The 24624-nt window shown below is 34.7% G+C and overlaps 1 protein-coding gene across 6 annotated transcripts in view; it reads right to left on the minus strand.

Moving 5' to 3' along the window:
• Camkmt (calmodulin-lysine N-methyltransferase) overlaps positions 1-24624 on the minus strand; it is a 391740-nt gene that overhangs the window by 366135 nt on the left and 981 nt on the right. For 5 of the 6 annotated variants that reach the window (XM_063229142.1, XM_063229136.1, XM_023566367.2 and 2 more), the window contains exons 2-3: positions 10136-10308; positions 1544-1608 (exon numbers count right to left, since the gene is read on the minus strand). In XM_063229142.1, coding sequence (XP_063085212.1) covers positions 1544-1608; positions 10136-10308 — 238 coding nt within the window. Of the gene's footprint in view, positions 1-1543; positions 1609-10135; positions 10309-19529; positions 23133-24624 lie in introns of all 6 variants that reach the window. The other variant, XM_063229153.1, reaches the window with a different exon arrangement.

Below are 24624 nucleotides of genomic sequence, written 5' to 3' on the forward strand. Positions count from 1 at the left end.
TTTCATTCAGTTTCTTCTTCCACTACTGCAACAATGTCTGAGTCCCTAGGCACAGATGATGAGAATGTTAGAGAAGGGGAAGATGATTATGCATCTGTACAGTAACAATTTAGACCTTTAGCAATGTATTTTTAGTTTATATAATGCTGCCAACTAGTGGCGCTATTTCATACTGAGTCATAAGGAACAATACTTGATTTTTTTTTTTTTTTTAACATTATTGAGTCAAAATTCTCCATTTCCCTTCCGGGAAATATTCTGAAATTCTATATGCCTGTGGATGACTTCATGACATTTAACCTTATCCCAGCCTGAGGACTGTCTTCTCAACCAGGATCAGCACTCCCTACCCAGTCCTTGCCTAGGCCCCAGTGAAAACATAACTCTGCCTAAATGGGAAAGAATTCAGTAAATGCCGAGATGCAGAGACTAAAATGTATACCTATTTATGCCCATGAAAGAGAAGCCTACCTTAAATACTGTAGAATGACTTTAGGATACTTACAGATTCTTTAGGACAAAATACAACTTTTCTACACAAACAATGTAAGTCAATAATACAGCACTAGACCCTGGACTCAATTTCCAATACCATTAAGAGGAGGAGTGGGCAGGGCCAGGAGGGGAAGGGGAGGAAGAAATGCTTTCCATGATATGGACATAACAGAAAAATTATTGTCTACGTAATACTGGGCCTTTTTCTATGGAAGATGTCTATATTTGACAAAGCGGTACTATTAGTAAAGTATGTTTGGACAATAATTATAAGTTTTACTTGACAAAAACTATAAGTATACTTTTACATTTAAAATGGTCACATTTCACTAATAATTCACTATCTTAAATATACAACAAACACTAAATAGCAGAGAACTCTCATGGTTTTTAATCAGTCACATAAAGATATTCTTGACTGATTTTTTCATAGTATGACATTATTTTAGAATTATTTAAGTGATTCAGTGAAGAAATGTGTCACCATTTAATCAGTTACAATATATTGTACAGCACTGTACTATTTCATGAAACAAGACACTGTGGTATAGGTGTATCAGCATCATGGAAAACATGTTCTGGATTGACTCTGTAGTCAAAGTGCACAGCAGCAGGGACTTGGATTGAAAGTACCAAAAACACAGTAATAAAAGGAACAGATCCTCTGCTGGATGAACTTTGTGACTTTCATTGTCACAATGAAAACAAGAAACAAAAAGGACAGTACTGGAGAGTCCAGTGATGCTTCTGACCGACATTCTCTGTGTGTGTGTCTGGTGTGTGTGTGTGTGTGTGTGTGTGTGTGCCTTTTCCTCTGTCTCTCTCACACACACACACCTGCACAAGGTGAAAAGTGGCACAGCTCATTTATTACTCATTTTATACACGGTTTAATTTGCAACTAAAGAAAATAGAAGTCTCTGCTTTATATCTATGTATACCTTCATATACATAGATATACATAGTAAGTATAATAAACATTGTGAAAAAAACAGGTTAGTTTTTTAAAACATGAAATATATTTCTGTAGAGGGAGTATATAACTTACAAATATTTCCTGTATTGTCAAAGCTGGTAAGGACATCTTCAACATTCAAGGACTCACTATTATGCCTACAAAGGAATAAAATATTTTTATTAATGATTCTAAAATAGTAATAATATATATAGTTTTTTTAGTACCAACAGTTGAACTCAGAACCTTGTGCTTGCCAGGCAGAAACTGTGCCGCTGAGCTAAATCCCCAGCCCTATACAGTTTTTTTTTAAAGCTGTGGCTACATTATGATACAACCAGTATGAATAAATCTTCTGTGATACATATTTTAAAATATTTCCTGCCCACTAGAGGGAGAAGAAAAAATATCACAAGTCTTTAGAATACTTAATGCAATAACAATTCTTGATTAATCAACATCTTAAATTTTTTTTTAAAAACCACTGTTGTTTTAGTTACCAAAAGATTAAGTTCTTAACTTTACAGAGCAACTCCCTCTCAAAGAAAACATACTAAGCTGAGAGATTCTTAGCATCAAAAGAAATGATAACCTCCAGAGCCACATTCAATGATTAGTTCCCTCAAAGACAGCACAACAAATTCAGACCTTCAATCACTAAGAAACTCAGCAGACCCTTCAGGTCTGCCTATTCTATCCACAAATAGTTTTAAATGTCAGTGGACAAAGTTTTTGTAGAATTCATGGACCCAAAGGTCAATAGTTCAGAGTCACATTTCCATTAGAGATTGGTGCTGATCTATCTACAAACTTCTACATTCTCCTTCATAAAATTTACAGCTAAATAGGATGTTTTAATAGTTTATAATATTTATTACTTGTAAAATGTATCAATACCAGTTTAACTTTATCATTAAAACACATCATAAATAATATATAGTTTTGTGAACTAAATTAAGTCCCCTCAAAAATTCATGTTTAAATCCTAATTCCAGTGGCTCACAATGTAACTCTACTTGGAGACTAGCTCTTGAAAAGGTAATTAAGTAAACCAGGCTCATTAGGATATCCTTAATCCAATATAACTGGCTTAAGAAGAGATTAGAACATATATAGCCATAGTGAATGTGCGTGTGGAAATTATCATTAAGGACATTCTCTCCCTCTCTCACAAACACACACACACACACACACACACACACACACACACACACGCACGCACAAAATCAGGATGAAATAACTATCTGAAACCTGAGATAGAAGAAGAAACAAGGGGTTGCGGATATATTTCAATGGCACAAGCGCCTGCCTGGCAAGTGCGAGGTTATGAGTTTGATCCCTGGTACCAAAAAAAAAGTAGAAAAAGAGAGTAAACAGTTTGCATAGTTAAATTTTATTTCTAAAATTGGAATACTACAAGTGAAATGTATATTTTAAGAATTAAAAGCTCTATTCAAAATAAAAGGGCTGGCTCAGGGGCACAGTACCTGCCTACAAGCTTGAGGTCCAGAGTTCAATCCCAGGTACCAAAAAAAAGTGAGGCTTGCACAGCCACAAAGCAGAACTTGTCATTCTTTTTATTGGTACATGTGGGCAGGACACACTGTTTACAGTCCCTATGTGGAGTTCGCACATCACAGAACACATCTTAAATCCTTTTTTCATACCCTTCCCTCCCCTCCTGCTTCCCTCTTTCATCTGTTGATCTCCTTCCCATCTGAGAAGCTCTATCTCCGTACTTCCTATTATCTAGCTTTTATTTTACTCTTTATATTTTCAGTTTCTCATATAAGAGAAACGATGTGATATTGAAGCTCGTGCATCTGATTTAGTCACTAACACTTTGGTCTCAACGTGCATCCTGTTTCCTACAAACAACTCATTTGGATTGTTTTCAAATGAGTACGACTTCATGTGTAAACAGTTTCTTTACACAGTCATCGATTGTTAGACATAGAAACTGCATGCAAGATTTAGCTATTATTTCTCAATAGTAGTATTTCATAAAGCAAAGAAAGTAGAGCATTTTTTCCTTTTTTTCCTTTTCTCGTTAAGTCTCCACCAGGTAGGGCCTGAACTTCAGGACTCTCCTGCCTCAGTTCCCCAGAGTGCTGGGATTAAAGGTATGAGCCACTACACCCACCTTATTCTATGATATTTTTAAATACGGTAATGGGTAAACAAACAGTAAACCTAATCCTACAACTCTAAAATACTTACAAAAATGAAAACCAATTGTGAAATTATTGGAGTTTATAAACACTGAAAGATAGCATCTCATGAAAGTATATCAACAATCATTGTCTTCAGTAGTTTAAGAAATAGTGTTAAATACAGGAAAACTGCCATCAGTACAGTTTGGTAAAGATTCAATTTCATTACTTGGCTTCCTTTTGCTGGTTCCAAACTTACAGATGTTCTCTGTACAGTAAATCACCAAAATATTTTATTCAAGTGTCTACTCTGTTAGATCCTATTGATCCTTAATCTTCCCATTATTTAGCTATCTTGTCTAGACTAAGGGATTAAATAGTAATACCTACTAGGAAGGGACTTTTATACTTAATTCCTTACAAACTTTAGTCTTAGCTTATACTGTTAACTATGTTACATTAAAATGACAACTTTCTGCCAATATATCTGAAGTATAAAAGTTTATTCTTTTCTCTCAGAAAAGCCTAAAAAATTCTTTCCCAAGACTTTAATTATCAATAGCCACATTATTCTTCCCTAAAGCCAAAAAATTATTTGTTTACCTGTACCTAAAGATACCCTAGAACTGTGAGTCTTTTAATTTCTTCCCAAGAATGACCAATGGAGCAACCACTGAGGAAAAAATCATTAGGGCAGTTAATTATTTAAAAAGAAAAATAAAACTAAAAAGCTACTAAAAGAAAAATGAATCAAGAAGTGAAAACTACAGGTTAAAAGTAAGGCAAAACCAAGCACATCGTCAATCAGACAACAAAGAAAAAATAGACAAGGTGGACATCATCAAAATTAAAAACTTTTGCATATCAAAGGATATTACAAAGAAAGTGAAAAAAACCCACAGAATAGATTTGTACATCCCATGTCTAGAAAGGGCCTAGTATCTAAAATACATTTTTAGGCTCCTCAAAATAGCTAATAGAAAGGATTTTTAATATTACCAACATAAATAATATCTCATGACAGATATGCTATTTAGCCTGATCTGATCATTACAGTGTGTACTGAAATTATCAATGCACCCCAGAAATACACACAACTGTATATAAATACAACTGTATGTATTAAATACATACAAAAAAGTATCATTTTTAAATATTTTTTAAAATTCTCACAAGTTCATAGCAAAAAAGTTAAATAACTCAATTTTAAAATGAGCAAAAGATGTGGGTATAAAGACCACATGAAAAGATACTCAACATTATCTGTCATGAGGAGAATGCAGAGTGAAACTGCAATGAAATATCACTTTATCTCCTCTAAAATGTCTATAACTTTTTTTAAAAAGAGTAAAAATGCATGGGCCAGGGATTTAGCTCAGTAGCATAAGCACCTGCTTGGCAAGCATAAGGTTGTGAGTTCAATGCCCAATACCACAAAAAAAAAAAAAAAAAAAAAAAAAAAGACCACGGATTTAGCTCAGCAGCTCAAGCACTTGCCTGGTAAGTATGAGGTTGTGAGTTTGATCCCTGGTACCAAAAAAAATTTAAAAATAAAAAAAAAGTAAAAACACAGCAAGTGCTGACAAGCATTGGAGATAAACTGGAACCATCACATATTCCTAGGAAAAATGTACAGCCTTGGTGGAAAACATTTTGGCAATCCTGAAAAAGTAAAACATAAGGTAACAACATTACCTGGCAATTTCTTTTTCTTTTTCTTTTCTTTTTGTCTTTTTGCTTTTTATCGGTACTGGGGATTGAACTCATAACTGCCTGCTTTACAAGGCAGGCGCTTATGCCGCTGAGCTAAATCCCCAGCCCCGGCAATTTCATACTTCAGTACCTAGCAAGAGAATTAAAAGCATATATCCATACAAAAAGTTGTCCGTGAATGTTCACAAAGGTCAAAAAGTAGAAACAACCAGATGTGCATCAACTTATGAATGGGTACAGCAAAAAAAAAATGGTATCATCCACACAGTGAGATATTACTAAGCCATAAAAAATGACATATTGATGCATGGTACAATATAAACGAATCTGATTAAAACATTATTCCAAGTATAAGGCAGCCATAAAAGCCACATATTGTATTATTCCATTTATATGAAATGTCCAAAACAAACAAACTCATATAGAAATTGAAACTGAGAGGTGAAAAAAACCAAGAAGTTACTGGTAATGTGTATGGGTTTTCTTTTGGCATTCATGAAAAGTTCCAGGATTAAATAATGGCGATGATTCACAACATGGTGAATACACTTGAAAAACACTGAACAGTATACTTTAAAATGCCTCTTTTAAAAAGTGTTGAATTTTACAGTCTGTCATCTTAATTAGGAAATTGATTTGAAAAAACAGAAAACGAAAGCCACAGAGTGAAATAGATCATTAAATCCTACTGAAAAAGATTAGAAGATTTACAGAGAAAAATTTTAAATTTTTCTACTTTACATGTGACTGGCTTTGAAGGTTTTTACAAAAAAAAAAGTGGCTGAAAACTTTTTTCAGTGTTATAGTAATAGGAAAGTAGTAGATGTCTTTTACATGTAATATAGGAAAATCTGAAATTTTTCAGGGAAACATTACTATTTACTGAGACTTCAGGCATATTTATCTATAAGTTAATCATATAAACAGTAATACAGACTAGAAGTACTTCATTGCAAGGTTTTTAAAATCTTATTTGCAAAACACAGCATTAAAAAACCTAATGACATTTGTAAACTGCAGATCATTAAGAGACTGACTCAAAGAATAGTCATCCTAAAACGACCTATGAAATATTCAAACACGGTTTGTTCACTAGGAAGAAACTTAGAGAAGTAAACTTATAAATGACCTTATTTTAAGTCAATTAGACTGTCATGTTCTTTAGAACTTCAATTTGGAAAGAAGTATAGAATGCCATCCCTTTTCAATTCCCAATGGAAATATGTTGTAATTCACACTACAATTTTTAAATAAAAGAGCTTTCAGCCTTAATAATGAAAATGATAATTTCAGAAATATATAATGTTCAATAAGCAATATGCAAATAAAATGCTAAAGTTATTTGTATAATTTCACAGTGAATTAAAAGGTTGCACAGGATACTCTTTTATTTCTTCAGTAGTGTGACAAAGATACACTTTTCAAAATGGTAGTATATATTAAGTAAATTAACTTTTCTCCACTTATTGGATAAAGACTTGGGGCCACATCTCACGAATAAGAATAGTGCCCAAATCACTGAATGATTGAAATTCATGAATTTAAGAGATTCCCCATGTTTTCCTAAACAATGTCTTGTGACACAAAATACTTCTTTAAAGAAATAAACATTATTGCTAAACAAAGGAAGCCACTGAAATCAGTGCATAATTCAGTTTTGTCATGTCTTTCAAAGAAATAGAACATGATGAAAAAATAAGCTAATACTCTAAACAAGTTCCAATATGGTATACTTTAAAACACTGAATTTTCCTTTGCATACATGGAAGAAAGAAAAAGATATACATTAAACAGTCATTAATATACGAGATTTTAAAAGTAGAAAATATATGAAAAATAGATTTTAAAACATAATTACAATGTACAGTGGTTTTCTAAAGCAAATTAAAGATAGTCATGCACTTATTAGTATTTGGAAGATCTTGACATCTTATAATTTCACTGATGTTTTCGCATGGTCTTGGTATCAATTTAAAATTTTCTAAAACCTCTATTACATGGAAATAATGGAGTTAAAAGAAAGAAAAGTATGAAAGACAGTGCAGGCAGTAAAAATTTTTTTTCTACTTGAAAAAGAAACCTAGAAAACTAAGTTATAATTAGCCTGTGTCTATTACCTAAGTTGAATGAATATACAATTGAGTTTTCTGCACACACTAGATGCATATTTTACCGACCCTATAAAGTTTCCTATAAAAAGAACAAAAGCTGTTTTAATAGTCACCACCTAATAATGTCACACCTAATAATAATAAAATAAATTTTTAAGTATAAATCAGTACTCATATTTGCTCAGTTGCCCGACTCGCCAAGCTTTCAACAGACATCTATAATATATCACACTTACAGAGTGCCATCCACCTAATTTTACAGGCCATTCCCATCGCTAGTTTTTACTTATTAAGCACTCACTAAATTATTTATTTACATATTAAGCACATACTAACTTCCATGGAGTGATGGTTTGTCTTCTCTTTTCCCTAGAGAAGCAACACATAATCTCATTTCAGTACATTTATTACACTAAACAGCTCCTAGGACAAGCCAAAAGTTTAAGAGTGCTAGCTTTCTAACTTAACAGTTACCATAACAACAGAAGTCTTATTCAAAAACAGCAGACACCAGCTCTCTCAGCTTGTTATATATATACCTGAAACATGTATATATTTAATGAGTAACTCATATACATCTATGGCTCTAAATGTGAGAGCATTTAAAGCTTCCCAAATATATAAATTCCCACTACAGTTAAATTAACTTGAAATATGGACTTTGAGGACAATTTCTAGTATCTACACAGTGAACTTTATAAAAAAAAAAAATAAAGTTTTAGCTTACCAGGTTAGCTTATAGAGGTTAGTTTACTAGAACAGCTTATTTTATTCTTAATAGGAGATTTTTAGTATAAACATCTTCTAGTCTACCTTAGATTTTTATATATGCTTCTACCTAATAGCAACAGTCCAAAAAGTTCTAAGAAATAAAGCACCAGAAAAACAGTACTCTGTAAAGGACTAAAGTAAGAACCATACCCTGGATTTTAGTTTCCTAACTCTCAATGTTTTGAATAGAGTTGACCATCCTGATACATAGGAATGATAACAGAGGTTCATAAACTAACTTTTACATTGTGCATTCTTTTGCTTCTGATGAAAAAATCACTAAGAAAAGTTCTTTATTTTTCATTTTAAGTGTTGGCATAAAAGGCTAATAGAAAATAATGGTCCAATTTTAAATTAGACTTGTTCATATAGCTTGTAATAACATAATCAAGACATAACTGTGTACTTTTAATTCACAAACATCTCATAGTCATCCTCTTTGAATATGTATTTTGAGTCTCATAAAACCTGATTGTCTCATGAGAGGCAGGATAGTATAGAAGTTGAACATGTAGGCTATGTTATCATTGTACAAGATGTTATCAGTGCAGATAACTGGATGAGGGCTAAATACAAGCTACTGCACTAATTTTGCAACTATGTGTAAGTCTATAATTATGTACTTAAAAATAAAAGTGCTTCAAAAGTACAGGTTATAGAACCAGATCACCTGTGTTTGAATACAGGCACAATTACTCACTGACTATGTGACCTCAACCAATTAATCCATAAATCTATGCTTCACTTTGTTCCTCTATAAAATGAACAGCAGCATTTACCTCTAAGGCTGTGATGTGGATTAAAGATTTATAAACATATGGAAACATTCACCACAGTGCTATCACACCGGCATAAATCATCAACCATTATTCATGTTTCTAGGATTACTTTAAAATTTAAGTTTACCTTTAGCCCTAGAATTCTGTAGGTTTAAGGTACTGGTATTTTTGCCCTACTAATGTGGAAAAATACTACCTAGAATGCAAAAAGATAGAAAATCTTGGCTCAAAAACTTGTCTTTTCTTCATAACCTAGGACTCAGTGACATATTTGTGTAAGGTAATTGTACTTACTCATTCAAAAATGAGTACATCACAAAGAACCACACTGCAGGTGACAAGTCTCAGCTTAGAGTCTAGACTTGATAATACTACATTATGATCACGTAGATGACTTGGCCTTATTTGGGAAGATCTCACTGGCGTAAGATTTTGCATTTTCCCTAGCCACTCTTACTTACCAAGGCCTTGAACGTCAGGAAACTCCTGCTGCAACTTACACATGCTGCACTTTATCGCCAGCCGGTACAGAAGAAAAGCTTTAAACTTTGTATCTGAAAACTCTTACTGAGTCACTGTTTTGCCTTCTTTTTCATTTCCTCACATACATTATTTCCCAACTGCTTTATCATCTTTGTTTCTAGTTCCCAGAGTTACTGTAAGGATTATGTGAAATAAACCACCACATCAAAGCAGCTGTCCAGAGCAAATATTAATGCACCTTTTTCCTTTCATAACCAACGACTAAATCAATCAATCTCCATCACCGTGCAATGCGAAGGAGGCATTCAAATGAGAATTTCATAAAGCAAACTCTCAAATCCCTAAATTTGTCTTTATTCAATGTTTTTCAATGAAACAAATACTATGTTACCAGATCCTGGCTGTTCTTTCCTGCCCCATCCCAGTTGATTTCATTCGAATTGCAAAATTTTAACTATTATAGTGTATTTTAAAACAGATATTGTAAACTAAAATAATTCAAGAAACATATATCATAAATAGATATCCTACATGAAAAACTTTTTCTTAAAACTGTTTCTAGCCTCATCTAAGCCTTATCCAGTCATAGCTCCACTGGAAATGTTTCTGGTCTACGGCCATACTTGTATAAGAGACAAATAGTTTTGAAAAAATTGTAACTAGAATAATGGTTACCTTAAGAAGATTTTATATTCAGGATAGAAGACACTTGTGTATTGGATCCATCCTCCAGCCTCTTCCTTAGTCGCCCTTTTTTTGGCTTCTGTTACTGAAAACAGATTAAATGACTCAAACCTTCTTATAGATACATGTCGCAGACAATCATCGAGGTGTTTCTGCTTCAGAACCTTTGAAATAAAATCAAACATTTTGGTTATATAAGCATATAGCTAAGTGTTCAAAATTTAAGTGGTGGGGCTGGGGATTTAGCTCAGTGGCATAAGCGCCTGCCTTGCAAGCAGGCAGTTGTGAGTTCGATCCCTGGTACAGGTAAAAAAAAAAAAAGACCAAAATTTAAGTGGTAAGGAGACTTTCACTTCCAATAATGGTAGATTAAACCATTCATAACAACCTCCTACTGAACACAATGACACAAAATATTTTAAAACATACTTGAAGACATCAGAAGGCAAGGAAGATGACAGCAAAGATTTATCAGCATATATATATGGAATATATATAATGAGTATATATATATATATTTATATATTATATTCATTCCAGTACTGGAGATAGAAAACAGGGGTACATTACCATTCCTAAAGAGCTACATCCCCCAATTCCTTTTTATTTTTTATCTTGAGACAAAGTCTTTCTAAGAATGCCCAGAATGGTCTCCAATTTAAGATCCTCCTGCCTGAGCCTCCAAGTAGACAGGATTATAGGCAAGCACAAACTCCTCAGTTTACCAGTCTAATATGTCAAAAATGAGATAAGCCTAGAGAAGGGAGCCTGGTTTTTGTAATCATATTTCTCTTGATGATATCTGTCAATTCCAGAAGAAAAATGGAGAAGATAAGCAAAACCTTTAATGGACTGAGGAGACAGAAGGTAAAAGTTGTATTTCAAATTTACCCAAGCAGAGGCAGGTATTGCATTTTCCTGAGTGTTTTAATCAATCACATGAACAGTTTTGTTGGTGTCATCTTGAAAATTAGTTTTTTAAGTGTGGGAGAAAGAAGAGATTGCTTTAATATTGGTGAGATTAATGAAAAATCCCAGTAACTCTTGATCTAAATGAAAGTATAGTATAAAGTAATGATGTACTCCACTTTTTAAAACTATATTTTTAAGAAACTATATTTCCTACTAGATGTGTGTACATTTTCAATAAATATGATCTACTTGAACAAAGACCATCTTGGAGAAATGTCAGGAATTCTACAAGATAAGCCTGGAAGATCCCATACACAAGAAAACTATAAAAAATTATATTTATGTCAAAGGGATTTAGGAGCCAATTTGATGTAAAATGCAGAAGAAATGGACAGATTTCTAAATTCATATGAATTACCAAAACTGAATCAAGAAGATATAAAAACCCTAAATAAATCAATGAAACTGAAGATATAATTAAAAACTTACCAAGACAGAAAAAGGCCCTGATAGATTCATTGCTGAATTCGACAAGAAATTTAGAGAAGACTTAATAGTACTACTTGCCAAACTCTTTAATGAAACTGAAAGAGATGCCATACTCCCAAATGCATTTCTGGAGTAAATATTACCCTGATACCAAAATCAGAAAAGGACCCAACTAAGAAAGAGAACTACAAGCTAATCTCCCTAATGAACACAGATGCAAAAATCTGCAATAAGATACTAGTAAACAAAACGCAGCAAATCATCAAGAAGCTTATACTATGATGAAGTTGGATTTATCCCAGCGATTCAGGAATGGTTCAATATATGTAATTCAATAAAGAAAATACACCATACTAACACAGCTGAGGACAAAAACCATATGATCATCTCAGTAGTTGCAGAAAAAGCATTTGACAAAGTTCAGAACCTAATCATGATAAAAAAAAAAAAACCTCCAGAACACTGGAATGGATGGTTTTTATATCAATCTGATAAAAACTATCTATGAAAAACCAAAAGCAAACATGGTACCAAATGGACAAAAACCAGAAAGCTTTCACTGTAAAATCAGAAACAAGACAAGGATGTTGAAAGATAATTAATTTTTAAAAAAGAAAAACAATCATACAAATTAATTAATTTAAAAAAAAAAAAAAAACAAGGATGGGGGCTGGAGATTTAGCTCAGCGGCATAAGCACCTGCCTTGCAAGCAGGCGGTCATGAGTTCGATCTCTGGTACCAATAAAAAGAAAAAAAAAAAAAAAAAAAACAAGGATGTCCACTGTCTCCATTCTTATTCAACAGTGCTGAAAATTTTAGCCACAGCACTTAGATAAGAAAAACAAATAAAGAGAATGATAGGAAAGGAAGAAGTTAAACCATCATTATTTACAAAAGACATGATAATACGCTACATAGAAGACCCCAAAAACTCCACTAAAAACCTGCTAGATTTAATAAGCAAATTCAGTAGCATAGCTGGATACGAAGTCAGCGCTCAAAAATCAATAACATTCCTGTACACAAACAACAACTTCACAAGAAAGCAATTAAGGAAACAACACCTTTCACAACAGCATCCAAAAAAATGAAATACCTAAGAAACACTCTACCAAAAGATGTAAAAACCTCTACACTGAAAACTATAGTACTCTGAAAAAGGAGACTGGAGAGAATATGATAAAATAGAAAGACATCCCTTGCTATTAGGTAGGAAGAACCAACATAGTGAAAAATAGCTATACTTACAAAACTCATACAGATTTAATGGAATTTCAATCAAAATTCCAATAGCATATCTCATAGAATTAGAGCAAACAATCCTAAATCCTAAAATTCATTTGGAACTAGAAGAGACCTACAATAGCAACGGCAATCCTGGGCAACAAAGGTAAGAGAGGGCTATCACAAGCCCATTGAAATTGTAATATAAAGCATGGTACTGGCAAAAAAAAAAAAAAAGAAAAGAAAAAAGAAAAACAGACCAGAAGATCAATGGAACAGATTAGAAGATGTAAAAACAACTCTAGACATAGTCAACTTATCTTTGACAAAGGTGCCAAGCACATTAACTGGAAAAAGATAGGTTCTTTAATAAATGGTGCTGGAAAAACTGACTTTGCACATGCCAAAGATTTAAATTCGATGCGTATCTTTTGTCATACACTAAACTAAATTTGTAATGGATCAAAGATCTAAATATTAAAACAGAAATATTAAATCTGCTGGAAGACAGAATGCATAAAACTCGTGAAGATACTGGTATAGGCAAAGACTTTAAGAATAAAACCTCAATCAACATGAACTATTACAAATAATCAACAATTGGGATCTCATTTTATTAAAAAGATTTTACACAGCAAGAAAAACCACCAACAGAGTGAAGAGATAACCCACAACATGGGAAAAAAAATGTTTGGCCAGCTGTTCCTCAAAGGAGAACATATAAAGAATTCAAAAAAATCAGACCTCCCAAATTTAAAGACCTAATCCAAAACTGCACATCTAAGATGAATACACACTTCTCAGATGAAGAAATACAAACAGCAAATAAATATATGAAAGAATGTTCAACATCACTGGTCATTCGGGAGATGCACATTAAAACAACATTGAGATTCTATCTCACCCCAGAAAGAATGCCTATCATCAAGAAATCAACCAATAACCAATGCTAGAAGGGATAAGGGGAAGATGGAACCCTTCTCCACTGCTGGTGGGAGTATAGGGTTGGTATAGCCACTGTGAAAATCACTGTGGAGATTTCTCAAAAAATTAGGATTGGAAGTCCCATTTGATACAGCTATTCCTCTTCTTAGTATTTCCCAGAAGAATTAAAACCCTGTACCACAGTGATGTATGTGCACCCATGTGTAATAGCAGCACAATCTGTGACAATTAGATCTTGGAAACAACCCAAATGCCCATCAACCAAGGAATGGATAAAGAAGATGTGGGGGTTTTGTTAATACAACGGAGTATTACTCAGCAATAAAGAAGAGTAAACTGGAGACTTTTATAGGTAAATAAATGCAACTTGAGATCATACTCATAAGTGAACTAAATCAGACTCACATGCTATAAACATCTTATTGTCTCCCTAGTGTGAGAAGTTGGAAAAGTAAAAAAGATCGAAAATATACAATAGATATTTTAAAATAGAAAGAAACTGTTCAAAAGGAAAGAGAAACTTGGATGGGGGAAAGGAAAAAGCAGGAAAGCAAAAGCAAAAAAAAAAAAAAAAAAAAAAAAAAAAAATATATATATATATATATATATATATATACAGAAAAAAATAGTTAAAATAGTTAAACTACTAATTTCTCTTGTTCCTGAAAAGAAAGATTTGTGCTAATATTGTTTGAACAGTTAAATACTTATATCTTGTACTCTGAGTAACTAATTTAAACTTTTTTTTTTTTTTTTGGTACTAGAAATTGAACTCAGGACCTTGAGCTTGCCAGGGAGGCAACAAGCCACTGAGCTATTTCACGGCCTGAGTAAGTAATTAAAGATAACAATATACAATGTATTAACTGAAAGGTTCTTGCCCTAGTACAAATTATTGTACAGCTGTGGCAATGTTCTAACATGCCCGAAGGCCAAAGCGGGAACGCATGCCCTGATGGCCACTTCCTCCTTCTTCCCCTTCGGCCCAAACTGTTACTTTCCCATTTGTGTGCAAAGAAAATTCCAATCAGTTCCTTGCAGGACATCAATGCCCGCCCCATGTGCCACCTCCAATCAGAGGTCATATAACCTCCTGCCCGTGAGAAAGCCAAACCCCTGTGGGTTGTGGACTCTCTCCTCTCTGCGTCCTCAAATAAATGGCCACTTTCACTCTTCTTTCTTCTGCTTCTCTATTGTGCCAGAAAACTCTAACATTAACCACTATTACTCTCCTTATCTTGTTTTGGTTTTTTTGTTGTTTTTGTTTGTCTTTTTCGTTTTTATCGGTACCAGGGATCGAACTCACGACTGCCTGCTTGCAAGGCAGGCGCTTATGCCGCTGAGTTAAATCCCCAGCCCCCTCCTTATCTTGTTTTGAAAACTTTTTCTCTTTAAAATTAAAGAAAAAGTTACAGAGGATCAGATAAAGCAGCCTGTTTATCAAAGTATCTGATTTCAAAATCTCCTACAGAGCCATAATTTAAGAAAATAGCACCGTACTGGCATAAAAAAAGACATGTCCACTAATGGAGTACTAGAAAACAAGCCACAGAAACAAACAACTACAATGACCTGATTCAGGATAAAGGACCCAAAAACATTCACTGGAAAAAGCCTTGATAGCAAATGGTGCTAGGAAAACAGGATTTTCATATGTAGCAGACAAATTAGATTCTTATTTTTACCCTACACAAAAATCAATTTAAAGAGACCTAAGTATAAGGACTAAAACTTGAAACTGCTAGAAGAAAACATAAAGGAAGCACTTCAAGTCACAGATATAGGCAAAGACTTCCTGAATAGGACCCCACAGCACAGGAAATAGCATGAATAGACACGTAAGATTACATCACTCTTACAAGCTTCTGCACAGCAAAATAAACTATTAACAAAATGAAGAATAAGCCTACAGGATGGGAGGAAATCTCTACTAGCTACTCTTCAAACAGAGCATTAATATCCAAAATATACAAAGACCTCCAAACACAGCACAAAAAAATACATACATACATACATATACATAAATGGCAAATAACCCAACAGACACTTCTAAAAAGTATAACTGCCTAATAAGTACATAAAAACTGTTCAACATCTTTAGCCATCAGGAAAATGCAAATCAAAGCTACACTGAGGTTCTCTCACCTCAATCAGAATGAGTATCATCAAAAGACAGGAAAGACAAAGAATAATAAACACTAGTGAGGATGGGGGTGGGAGTAAAATGAACCCCTCTACATTGTAGTGGGAATGTAAAATAGTACAGCAACAACGGACACAGGTGCAGAGGTTCCTCAAAAGCCTAAAAAGTAGACCCACCACGTTCTCCAGCAATAGCACTCTCAGTATATTCCTGAAAGAGTTAAAATCTGCTTAGAGAAACCTGCATACTTGTGTTTTCTGCAGCACATCACAATGGACAATAAACTATGGAAATAAGTGTTCATTAACTGACGAATAGGTAAATAAAATGTGGTATGTACACACATGGAGTATTAGTTAATTATAAAAAAGAATAAAATCATGACATTTGTAAAAAAAAAAAAAAAAAAAACAACAGATGGAACTGTTGAGCAAAATAAGCCAGATTAAGAAAATACTGCATGTTTCCTCTCACATGTGTAATCTAAAAAATGAAACATGAAAGTAGAAGAGAGACTATTAGAGAAAAAGGAATAAGTGGGAGGGAAAAGGGAAGAACAAGGGATAATACACATTTGATTAAAAAAAAAAAGCAGCAGCAGCAGCAGAGGTAGCCTTTTCTTGGAAGCTTCATGTAAAAAAACAGTTTTCAAAACCTTTTCCGAAAACAGGGTCTTATTATCTGTCAATTGTGGTTATGAGGAAGAAAAAGAAACTACTCAACAGAGCTTAACACAGGATCTTAAGTAAAGTCCAAAACAGAAGTATCTTTTCATAGTAATTAAATTACTCTGATATCTATAAATCACCAGTGAAAAGAAGTAGTTAAGTCATCACACATCTAATACAAGGGGCTTTTATAATAGTTTAGTGAGTCTCAAGCTTTACAACATAACAAGGTGCTACCCCATGGAAGTAACTGGCAATATAATCAGGATAAATAAAACATTTCTTCATGTAATTCATATTAGGTAAAACTAATTGAAATCACTTTCAATACTTTTTAGATTAATGATGCAATTATTTTCAGGCTACAAATAATATTTGTAGCTTTAAAAAGTGAGAGGATATACCAATCTCCCATTGTTACGAACTTTATCACCTACCACTTCTAAAATATCTCTTCTAACCTCATATACATAAAAGTGAAAAACATCCATAAAATATTACCTGAATTAAGTAAATTGGTCAAAGCCAAGGTATTTGTCACTATGCTAAATCAATGAGCTATTTCACTATTATAGCAAATCAGTTCATGTTAAAATGTTAAATATCAGAAGAAAAAAGGCATTAAATCCTCAGGTCCCTATTCCTATAAGGTATATAATGCACGTAAATGAACAAAATGGAGTCAAAGACCCATCTGTTAATCTGAATTGTCTGCATAGAACAGAACTAAGTAGCCTGAACATAACTTTGCGAGAACTCCTATAAGCATTTCATACTAAAAGCAGTGACCCTTGGGAAATGAGCAAGGGTACTGCTACAGAAATTGTCCCTCAATAAGTACATGAGTGTGAATACTTTCATAATCCCTTGAGCCAGTCTCTTCCCCTAGAAGATAGGAATAATGCCTTCCTTGCTGCTCTTAATATAGTACCTGACAAACAATAGTCGTAGACCAAAGGCTTTTGTAAAAATTATACAAGACAATCTATACCATATGGAAGGTATCTGCTTAGAATCAGTACTCAGTTATTTTGCTTTCAGTAAACAAGGCAGACAGAACTTGCACAATTATTTCCCATCTGTACAAAACTCCCTCAAAGTATCAGTTAAGGAGCAAATCCAAAAGGACAAAGAGACTACAAGGAAAACGATAAGTGGTAACTAATTTGGCAGGTTGGAAAAAAAATTGAAATCTAAATGCCAGCAGTAGACAAGCCAAGAAAAAACAAAGTCCTATCACAAACTAGGGAAAGGCTCAGTCGTTGGAGGTACTAGGTAATGAAGAAATACAAGGTATGGAAGGAAAAAAGAAGTACCACAGTATGGGTGCTGAATGCCCCCCAAAATGCCCATGTGTTAAAGATCTAGTCCCTGGGGTGACATTTTGGGGAAATGTTTATTGTTTATGTCCCCTAAGAATTTCATGCACTTACACACAGAATTTTTAAAAGAGGACAGGACCATCAGGGCATTATAGCTATACTGGTATTTGGAGGTCTGTTCACAAGAGGCAGGTCACTGAGGGCATTAAAAAGGTATATCTAACTCCTTTCCCTGTTTCTCACTCCTCTCTCTCTGCTTTCTGGCTTCCACAACACGAGTAACTTTCCTCTGCCAGACCCTTTCATCAAGTTTACCTATCTTGGAGCTGGCCTTCTATGAACTAAAAATATGAGCCAAAATAAACCTCTCCTCCTTTAAATTATGGTTACAGGTATTTTATCCCAACAATAAAGTAAGTGACCACGATGGCTATGGGCACTGAAACATAACGTTGTTGCTGTGACTCTAAAACCATGTGGTTTAGAAGTCTTTGGAACTAGTTCATGGGAGGAATTTGGAAAAGTTTGAAAATGCCAGCTAGCAAAGCCCTAAAATGGTATAAGCTGAGCTTGATGGGATATTCTAGACAGAGCTCAGAAGACTAGAATGTTGATAAAAAAAAAGGTAGACAATAAGACCAAGTACAGAACGTTCCAATTAGGAAGAAGGCAACTGACTAGAAGTCACATGTGCTATACTGTGACAAAAATGTGTCCACATTTTGTGCATGTCCTAACACTTTGCAGGACACTATGATTGTGCACAGTGGACTAATTAATCTTGCAGCATAAATTTTAAGGCTATCCAACATTCAGGGTATAACACAGGTATTGTTAGCTGCATTTAGTGAGATTAACACTGAGAAACAAAAGCAAAAAACTGATTTTAAAAGTTTCTAGCTTTGCCAGGAAAAAAAATATTGTAAAGTTGAAGCAGAGGATAGCTTGGTTACTTGGAGCATTTAAAAGACACCAAGAACTTTGCATCAGGATAGTAAGAAAGATACCTCAAGGATATCCTAGGAACCCACAAAACCCAACACTTTGCAAGTTTGAGGGTCCAAAGTTAGAGGAAAGCCCCAGGGCATCATGCTCAAAAAGGGCGGTCCCTAGGAAATTAGTTTTTTGGGATTTGGTTCACAGGGCTTAGACATTGGGCACTGAAAGCCTCTACAGCCATGATCCAAAGGGGCCCTCTACTGTTCAAGCTGTCAGGAGACCTTGGCATTATTCACACAGTGTTAACCTAACAGGCATGCAGAAGGTAAGATGTGGGATCAGAGAAGCTTTCATCCAGATTTCAGAAGGAGGCCAGGAAGGCCAAGACAGTGTGTCCCTGACAGAACAGTGCATGAAGCTGTGCAATGAAGCCAAAAGCACAGGGGAATTAAGAGTAGCCAGGAATATGGAACATCTGTTCAAGAAAGCTATAGGCAGTGAGCAAAGCCACCCTAAGAGCCGCAACCAACAATGCCGTAAAGGTACAGTCATCCAAGCACTCTGAGCCTCACATCTTGCCACTACCAGCCCAGGTACTGAACATGGAACTACAGGAGTTAATATTTTCCCTTCTGAGTGTGTCTTGTTTTGCTACAATTTCTTCCTATCCTCTTGTTCTTCCTTTTTGGAACGTACCATTGTATACTGGAAGTGTTTAACTTTCTGGCTTCCTGGCACGTACCCGACTGTGCTTGTCATCGGAGGAGCTCGGGGCCTCCATGTCGCTGAGGATGGCAGTGGTGCCTTTCAGGACAGCCCTGGTCTTTGTTGTGAGTGTGAGTTCTCAGCTCCAGCACAACTCCTTCACCCCGCTGGCATGGACTTTCTGGCTTCCACAGCTGACCTTTGGGCCTTTCCAGCATGGATCCGTGAAAGAGACTTGCATGAGTCCTTCTTGTGGGCCAGAGACTTCCAGTTGGACTCGTGGGAGGCATTGTCATGAGCTCTGGGTTTTCATCTAGACGCATGTGGCACATTGCTATGGGATTTAGACCCTTGACTAAATATTCTATGTCTTTGGTGTTGCAAATAGATTTCCTGCATTTTCTTGTGTTAACTCTCGGTGTCCATTATAAAAATAGTATTATAAAATCCATGTCCTGATTCTAATTGTTCTCTGCACACCCCTAACTACAACAGACACTAAGGTATTCTCCTTGCTTCATTAATCTGATTCAATAATAAATAACTTAAGGAAAGTAACTGTCTGAAGAAAAAGAAAAGGCAAAGGATTAAAAAGCATCCTAGAATTAAGTTCAGACACAAAAACATAAACCTTACAAATAAAACTTCAGAGTCTTAGTGAACCAAGAGATTAAGAAAATACCTAGTAGACATAGTAGCATCCAAAGCAACAGAGAGAGAGAGAGAGAGAGAGAGAAAGTGATGTTGTCTCTTTTTCTACCAGGAACCTAAAAGAGCAAGAAGGCAATATAAAATGAAAAATACATGCAGTAAGAAATATGAAAAATAAAAGTTTCACTAAGTACCCTGTTCAGCATTGCTGCAGGAAGTTAAGCAGTTTCATAAAAACCATAAAAGGTCCCTTCGCACAAGATTACAACTACGCTGTAGAGCCATGTCTAAGACGTGGCCTCTAGTGTCTTTTATCCATTTCCTACAATAGAATCAGAAGGCTTAACAGAGCACAAAATAAGAGTAGGCAGCTCTCTTAACTGACTCTTTAGATTAACAGACATTCTTCATTCCTTCCATTAAATATTCAGAGTGGACCAGGTGAGCTGCAAGACTGTAGGAGCCATCCTTGCTGACTTGTTCACTTGTCAGCTTTGTTGGGCTTCTTTACAAACTTTTCTATACTAGCTGTTCTGCAAATATTAAATTAAATATTTGACAAATAAATTCTAATGGCAAATATTTGTTATTAAATAATATTTTTAAAACAATGAAATAATGCTAAAAGAGAGATGTTGCTTCCACAAAAACTAGGTTGAATGTTTGGGAGAGATAAACATAAGTTTGTCTAATAAAGGTAAGTTACTAAGTGAGCACAATTATTTGCACCTGCAGTGCCAGTTATAGTACTGTATTCAGGACACTGAGGCAGGAAAATTGCTTGAGTCCAGGAGTTGGAAGCCAGTCTAAGCAACACAACAAGAACATCACCCAAAAAAAAAAGTATGTTACTTAAAATTTTACTATCAATGGGAAGCCAATTCTGAAAACTTGGAGGATTAATTATATTTAGACAGATTTGGCACAAGATTGTAACTTCATTTTAAAAATGCATATTATTTTTATGATTCACTTCTTTAACCTTTTAAGTAGTGGTCAAGGTAACAAGTGTTCTGGTACATAGTATCTTGTACAAGGAACAATTTTAGACATTCACATAAAATTATTTTCTGGTGGTCAAGGGTCTTTGGTGTTTTTCCTCAAAAGGAAAAACACTGTCATACCTCCCAATGACTTTTGCATCAAATATAAGACACTACTAAGTATAAAATACAACTTTTTCTTTCTTCTGATGTTATAGAATAGATTGCCATTTGACCAGAGCATGCTGTCATTTAAAAATTGTGTATCAGTTGCAAAGATGTTACAATTTAAAATGTGTATCTTGTAATAGACAAAAAATGTCTTGATGATAATCACGATCACTATAAAAGTTCATATACAGGAGAGTTAAAAACTCACCCTAAATTCCACCATTCATAGACAACACAATATTCAGCATCCATAGACAAGTAGTTATGATTAACTGAAGAAGGGCTTTACTGTAGTTCTTGTGTTATATGCTGAATTTCAGATTTTACTTTGTTTCTCCATCTTGCAGAGCTACCACCATGAGCTCAGCTGATCTGTGCATATGTATCCAACAGGCAATTTTTACAGTGTTAAATAAATAAAATCTATATTGGGAATACATAAAACTATTTCTAGCCCTTGGAAATAACTTGATTTAAAAATAATCAGAGTTGGGAGAAGTTCCTAAGAAATCTCGTCTCATTCCTTCATATACAAATGGCGGGGAGGACATAGAGGGTGGAAGAGGTTACACACCACCATACCAAGCTAAGGGCACAATTCTATTCAAAAACTGTAATCTCTTTTAGTATTCAAAGACATCACATCCTACTTTAACTTGAATTTTACTGTAAAATATTTCATTAATCAGATTCTTTAGCCAAGTATTCAGCATTCCAGGTAACGTCTTTCATTTAGTACGTGTTTGAGAATCTCTGTGTAACAATCATTGCTATTTTTTCATCTGTTCTGCACCCTTCCTTTATGTAATCTTGGCCAGATTTTCTCTCTCCCACCTCAGTGCAGCTAACGTGGCAGGTTACCAAAGTGCTCCATTCTCCTGGACACAATAATTGGTTCAAACTTAGCCTGTCAGAGTTGTTTGGAGAAAATGATTTAGATGTTAGGAAAAATGGGTCATTTCTTCTGGATCACTAGGTAGGTGGATGATGAAAGTCTAAAATGGCCTGTGGCCATTTTTCTATCAGGAAATAAAACCCAACAAAGAGGAAACTAAAATAACATTCATACCATCTAAGGCTATTGATCCATAGACTTTTATCTAATTAAAGTTAGCATTAGACTCAAATGTCAGCAACTTTTCATGTGACCTGGCTCCAAATAATGAACTAAGTCAACCTGGTTTTCTGTCAAAAAATGTGAATTCAAAGCACAGGTAATGCTGAACAGTTATTATAAAGTGAAGGGCCATGAGACAACATGGGAGCCACACAGGATAACAGAAAAGCAGAATTGTGAGGGAGAAGCAAAAAGAAACAGATATTGTGAAAATGTCCCCATAAAAGAGAGAGTTGCATATATCTAGCACTGGCTAGAACCCTGGGATTTTCTAGTTCTGGGTGTACAGGAGATATGAATGGTTCCCTCATTTGAAATATTTACTAAGGAGCTGCAAATGTCTAGTATATGACAGATTACATTATTATAGAAGAATATTCTCTTGCTACCTGTCATATCCAAGAAAAGAGTGTATTTTCCTGCTCCTTGACTCTGGGCTTGACCAAGCATTTTACTTTGGCCAAGCAAATATGAGAGCAGGGCTTACATGATTCTGTGGTTGGACTTGCTCTCTCTTTTTTTTTTTTTTTTTTTTTTTTTTTTTTTTTTTTTTTTGGTCTTGAGCTAAACCCCCAGCCCCTGGACTTGCTCTTATAACTCTGCCTTCACCATGAGAACATGGCAATCAGCTGATCCAAGGATTATGGGTGAGTGGCTAAGCATGCAGTAGGAAGTCACCCAGTTGCTCACAGCCTGTGTCATTCAAATCCCAGGTGACCTATAAATATACAAACAAAATAAATGCTCACTGATGTAAAGTCATAGTGGTGAGGTGATCATGTTATTCAGTGATAGCTACTTAATGCAATAAGGACTCAACTCTATAGGCTGTTAAACATAGCCCTCAGTTTGATGGTTTCCACAGAATTTTACACTATTTACTAAAAACTGACTAGCCAATCTGAGCTAGACACAGAAGACAGAGATTAATCACCCCGCGAGAGCGGCCCATCTAGTAAGAAAAAGAAACGCTAAACAAATGACCATAAAACCATACCATAATGGGTAGGATGAGGGTTTAACTTAATCTAGAGGTACTGAAGGAAGCTTCACATTATAACGAAGAAAGCGTGAAGAAATCATTCAAGTAGAGATTAAAACACACTAAGCAGGCATGTAAGTACCAAAACATTAAATTTCAAGATGTGTACAGAGTTCAAATAATATCCACAGCTGAAGCTTTTCATAGTTTTTGGTTTAGACAGAATGAACAAAAGTGCTGGTCAACTAACTTTTACAATACTAAGAATCACTTAAGTCATGTCACAGTGTAATGAAAGATAGTGTTGACCCTAACATGTTTGTGTTTGCATCCATTATGGGAGGTAAGGGATGAAAATGAATCCCTTATTTGAAATCCTTGGAACCATTAATGGATTCTTTTGGATTCTGTAATATTTGCATAATGGCATATCTTGGAAACATGATGCAAGGCTACACAAATTCATCTGCTTCACAGACACCATACATACTTCACCTGACAATAAATCTAATAATATTCTATATAGTGCACCTGCATTTTTAACTGCCACTAGTTCCACAAGGCCAGGTGTAGAATATTCCACTTATGGCATCATGTCAGCATTTAAAAAGTAGCAAATTTGGGAGCATTTCAGATTTTGGATTTTCAGATTAGGAAGCTCTATATAAGATCTTATTCTCAAAAAATAAAAATTAAAATACTCAAAACAATCTGGTTAATTTAAAGACCTTATTTATTAGTTAATAATTCTAAGTGATATATACTTGACTATACATGATAAATGTGACAATGCTGTATGAAAATACTCATTTTGTTTCCTATGTTATCATTTATAACGTTAATAGCAAAATCTAATCCTTATTAATACCCTGGGAAAACTGTCGCTGCATCAGAAAAGAATCTGACGCTGAGTTATCTTGTAAAAGCACTAAAAGACTATTGTATGAAACGACTCAAGAAAACTGCAAACAAAATGATCCCAAAAGTACTAAAAGCACAATTTCAAGTAAGGCGGCCAGAGCTGGGAAACTCTTCACCTAGTAATCAAAAGTGGACAATGTCCTTAAAAGTTTTAGAAACTCTCAGGCAGAGGCATAAGAGTGTGGTGTGGAAACACAAACAGACTTCACTTTCAAGCAATTTAGAGATTGTCAGTGAGGGCCAATCAGAACTTCCATCAAACCTGCCCGGGAGCGAAATCATCACAAACCTCACCAACTCTTAAGTA

This window comes from Cavia porcellus, unplaced genomic scaffold (assembly GCF_034190915.1).
Source record: "Cavia porcellus strain 051 isolate PalLab524CR breed Dunkin Hartley unplaced genomic scaffold, mCavPor4.1 scaffold_1, whole genome shotgun sequence".
Classification (NCBI taxonomy): Eukaryota; Metazoa; Chordata; class Mammalia; order Rodentia; family Caviidae; genus Cavia; species Cavia porcellus.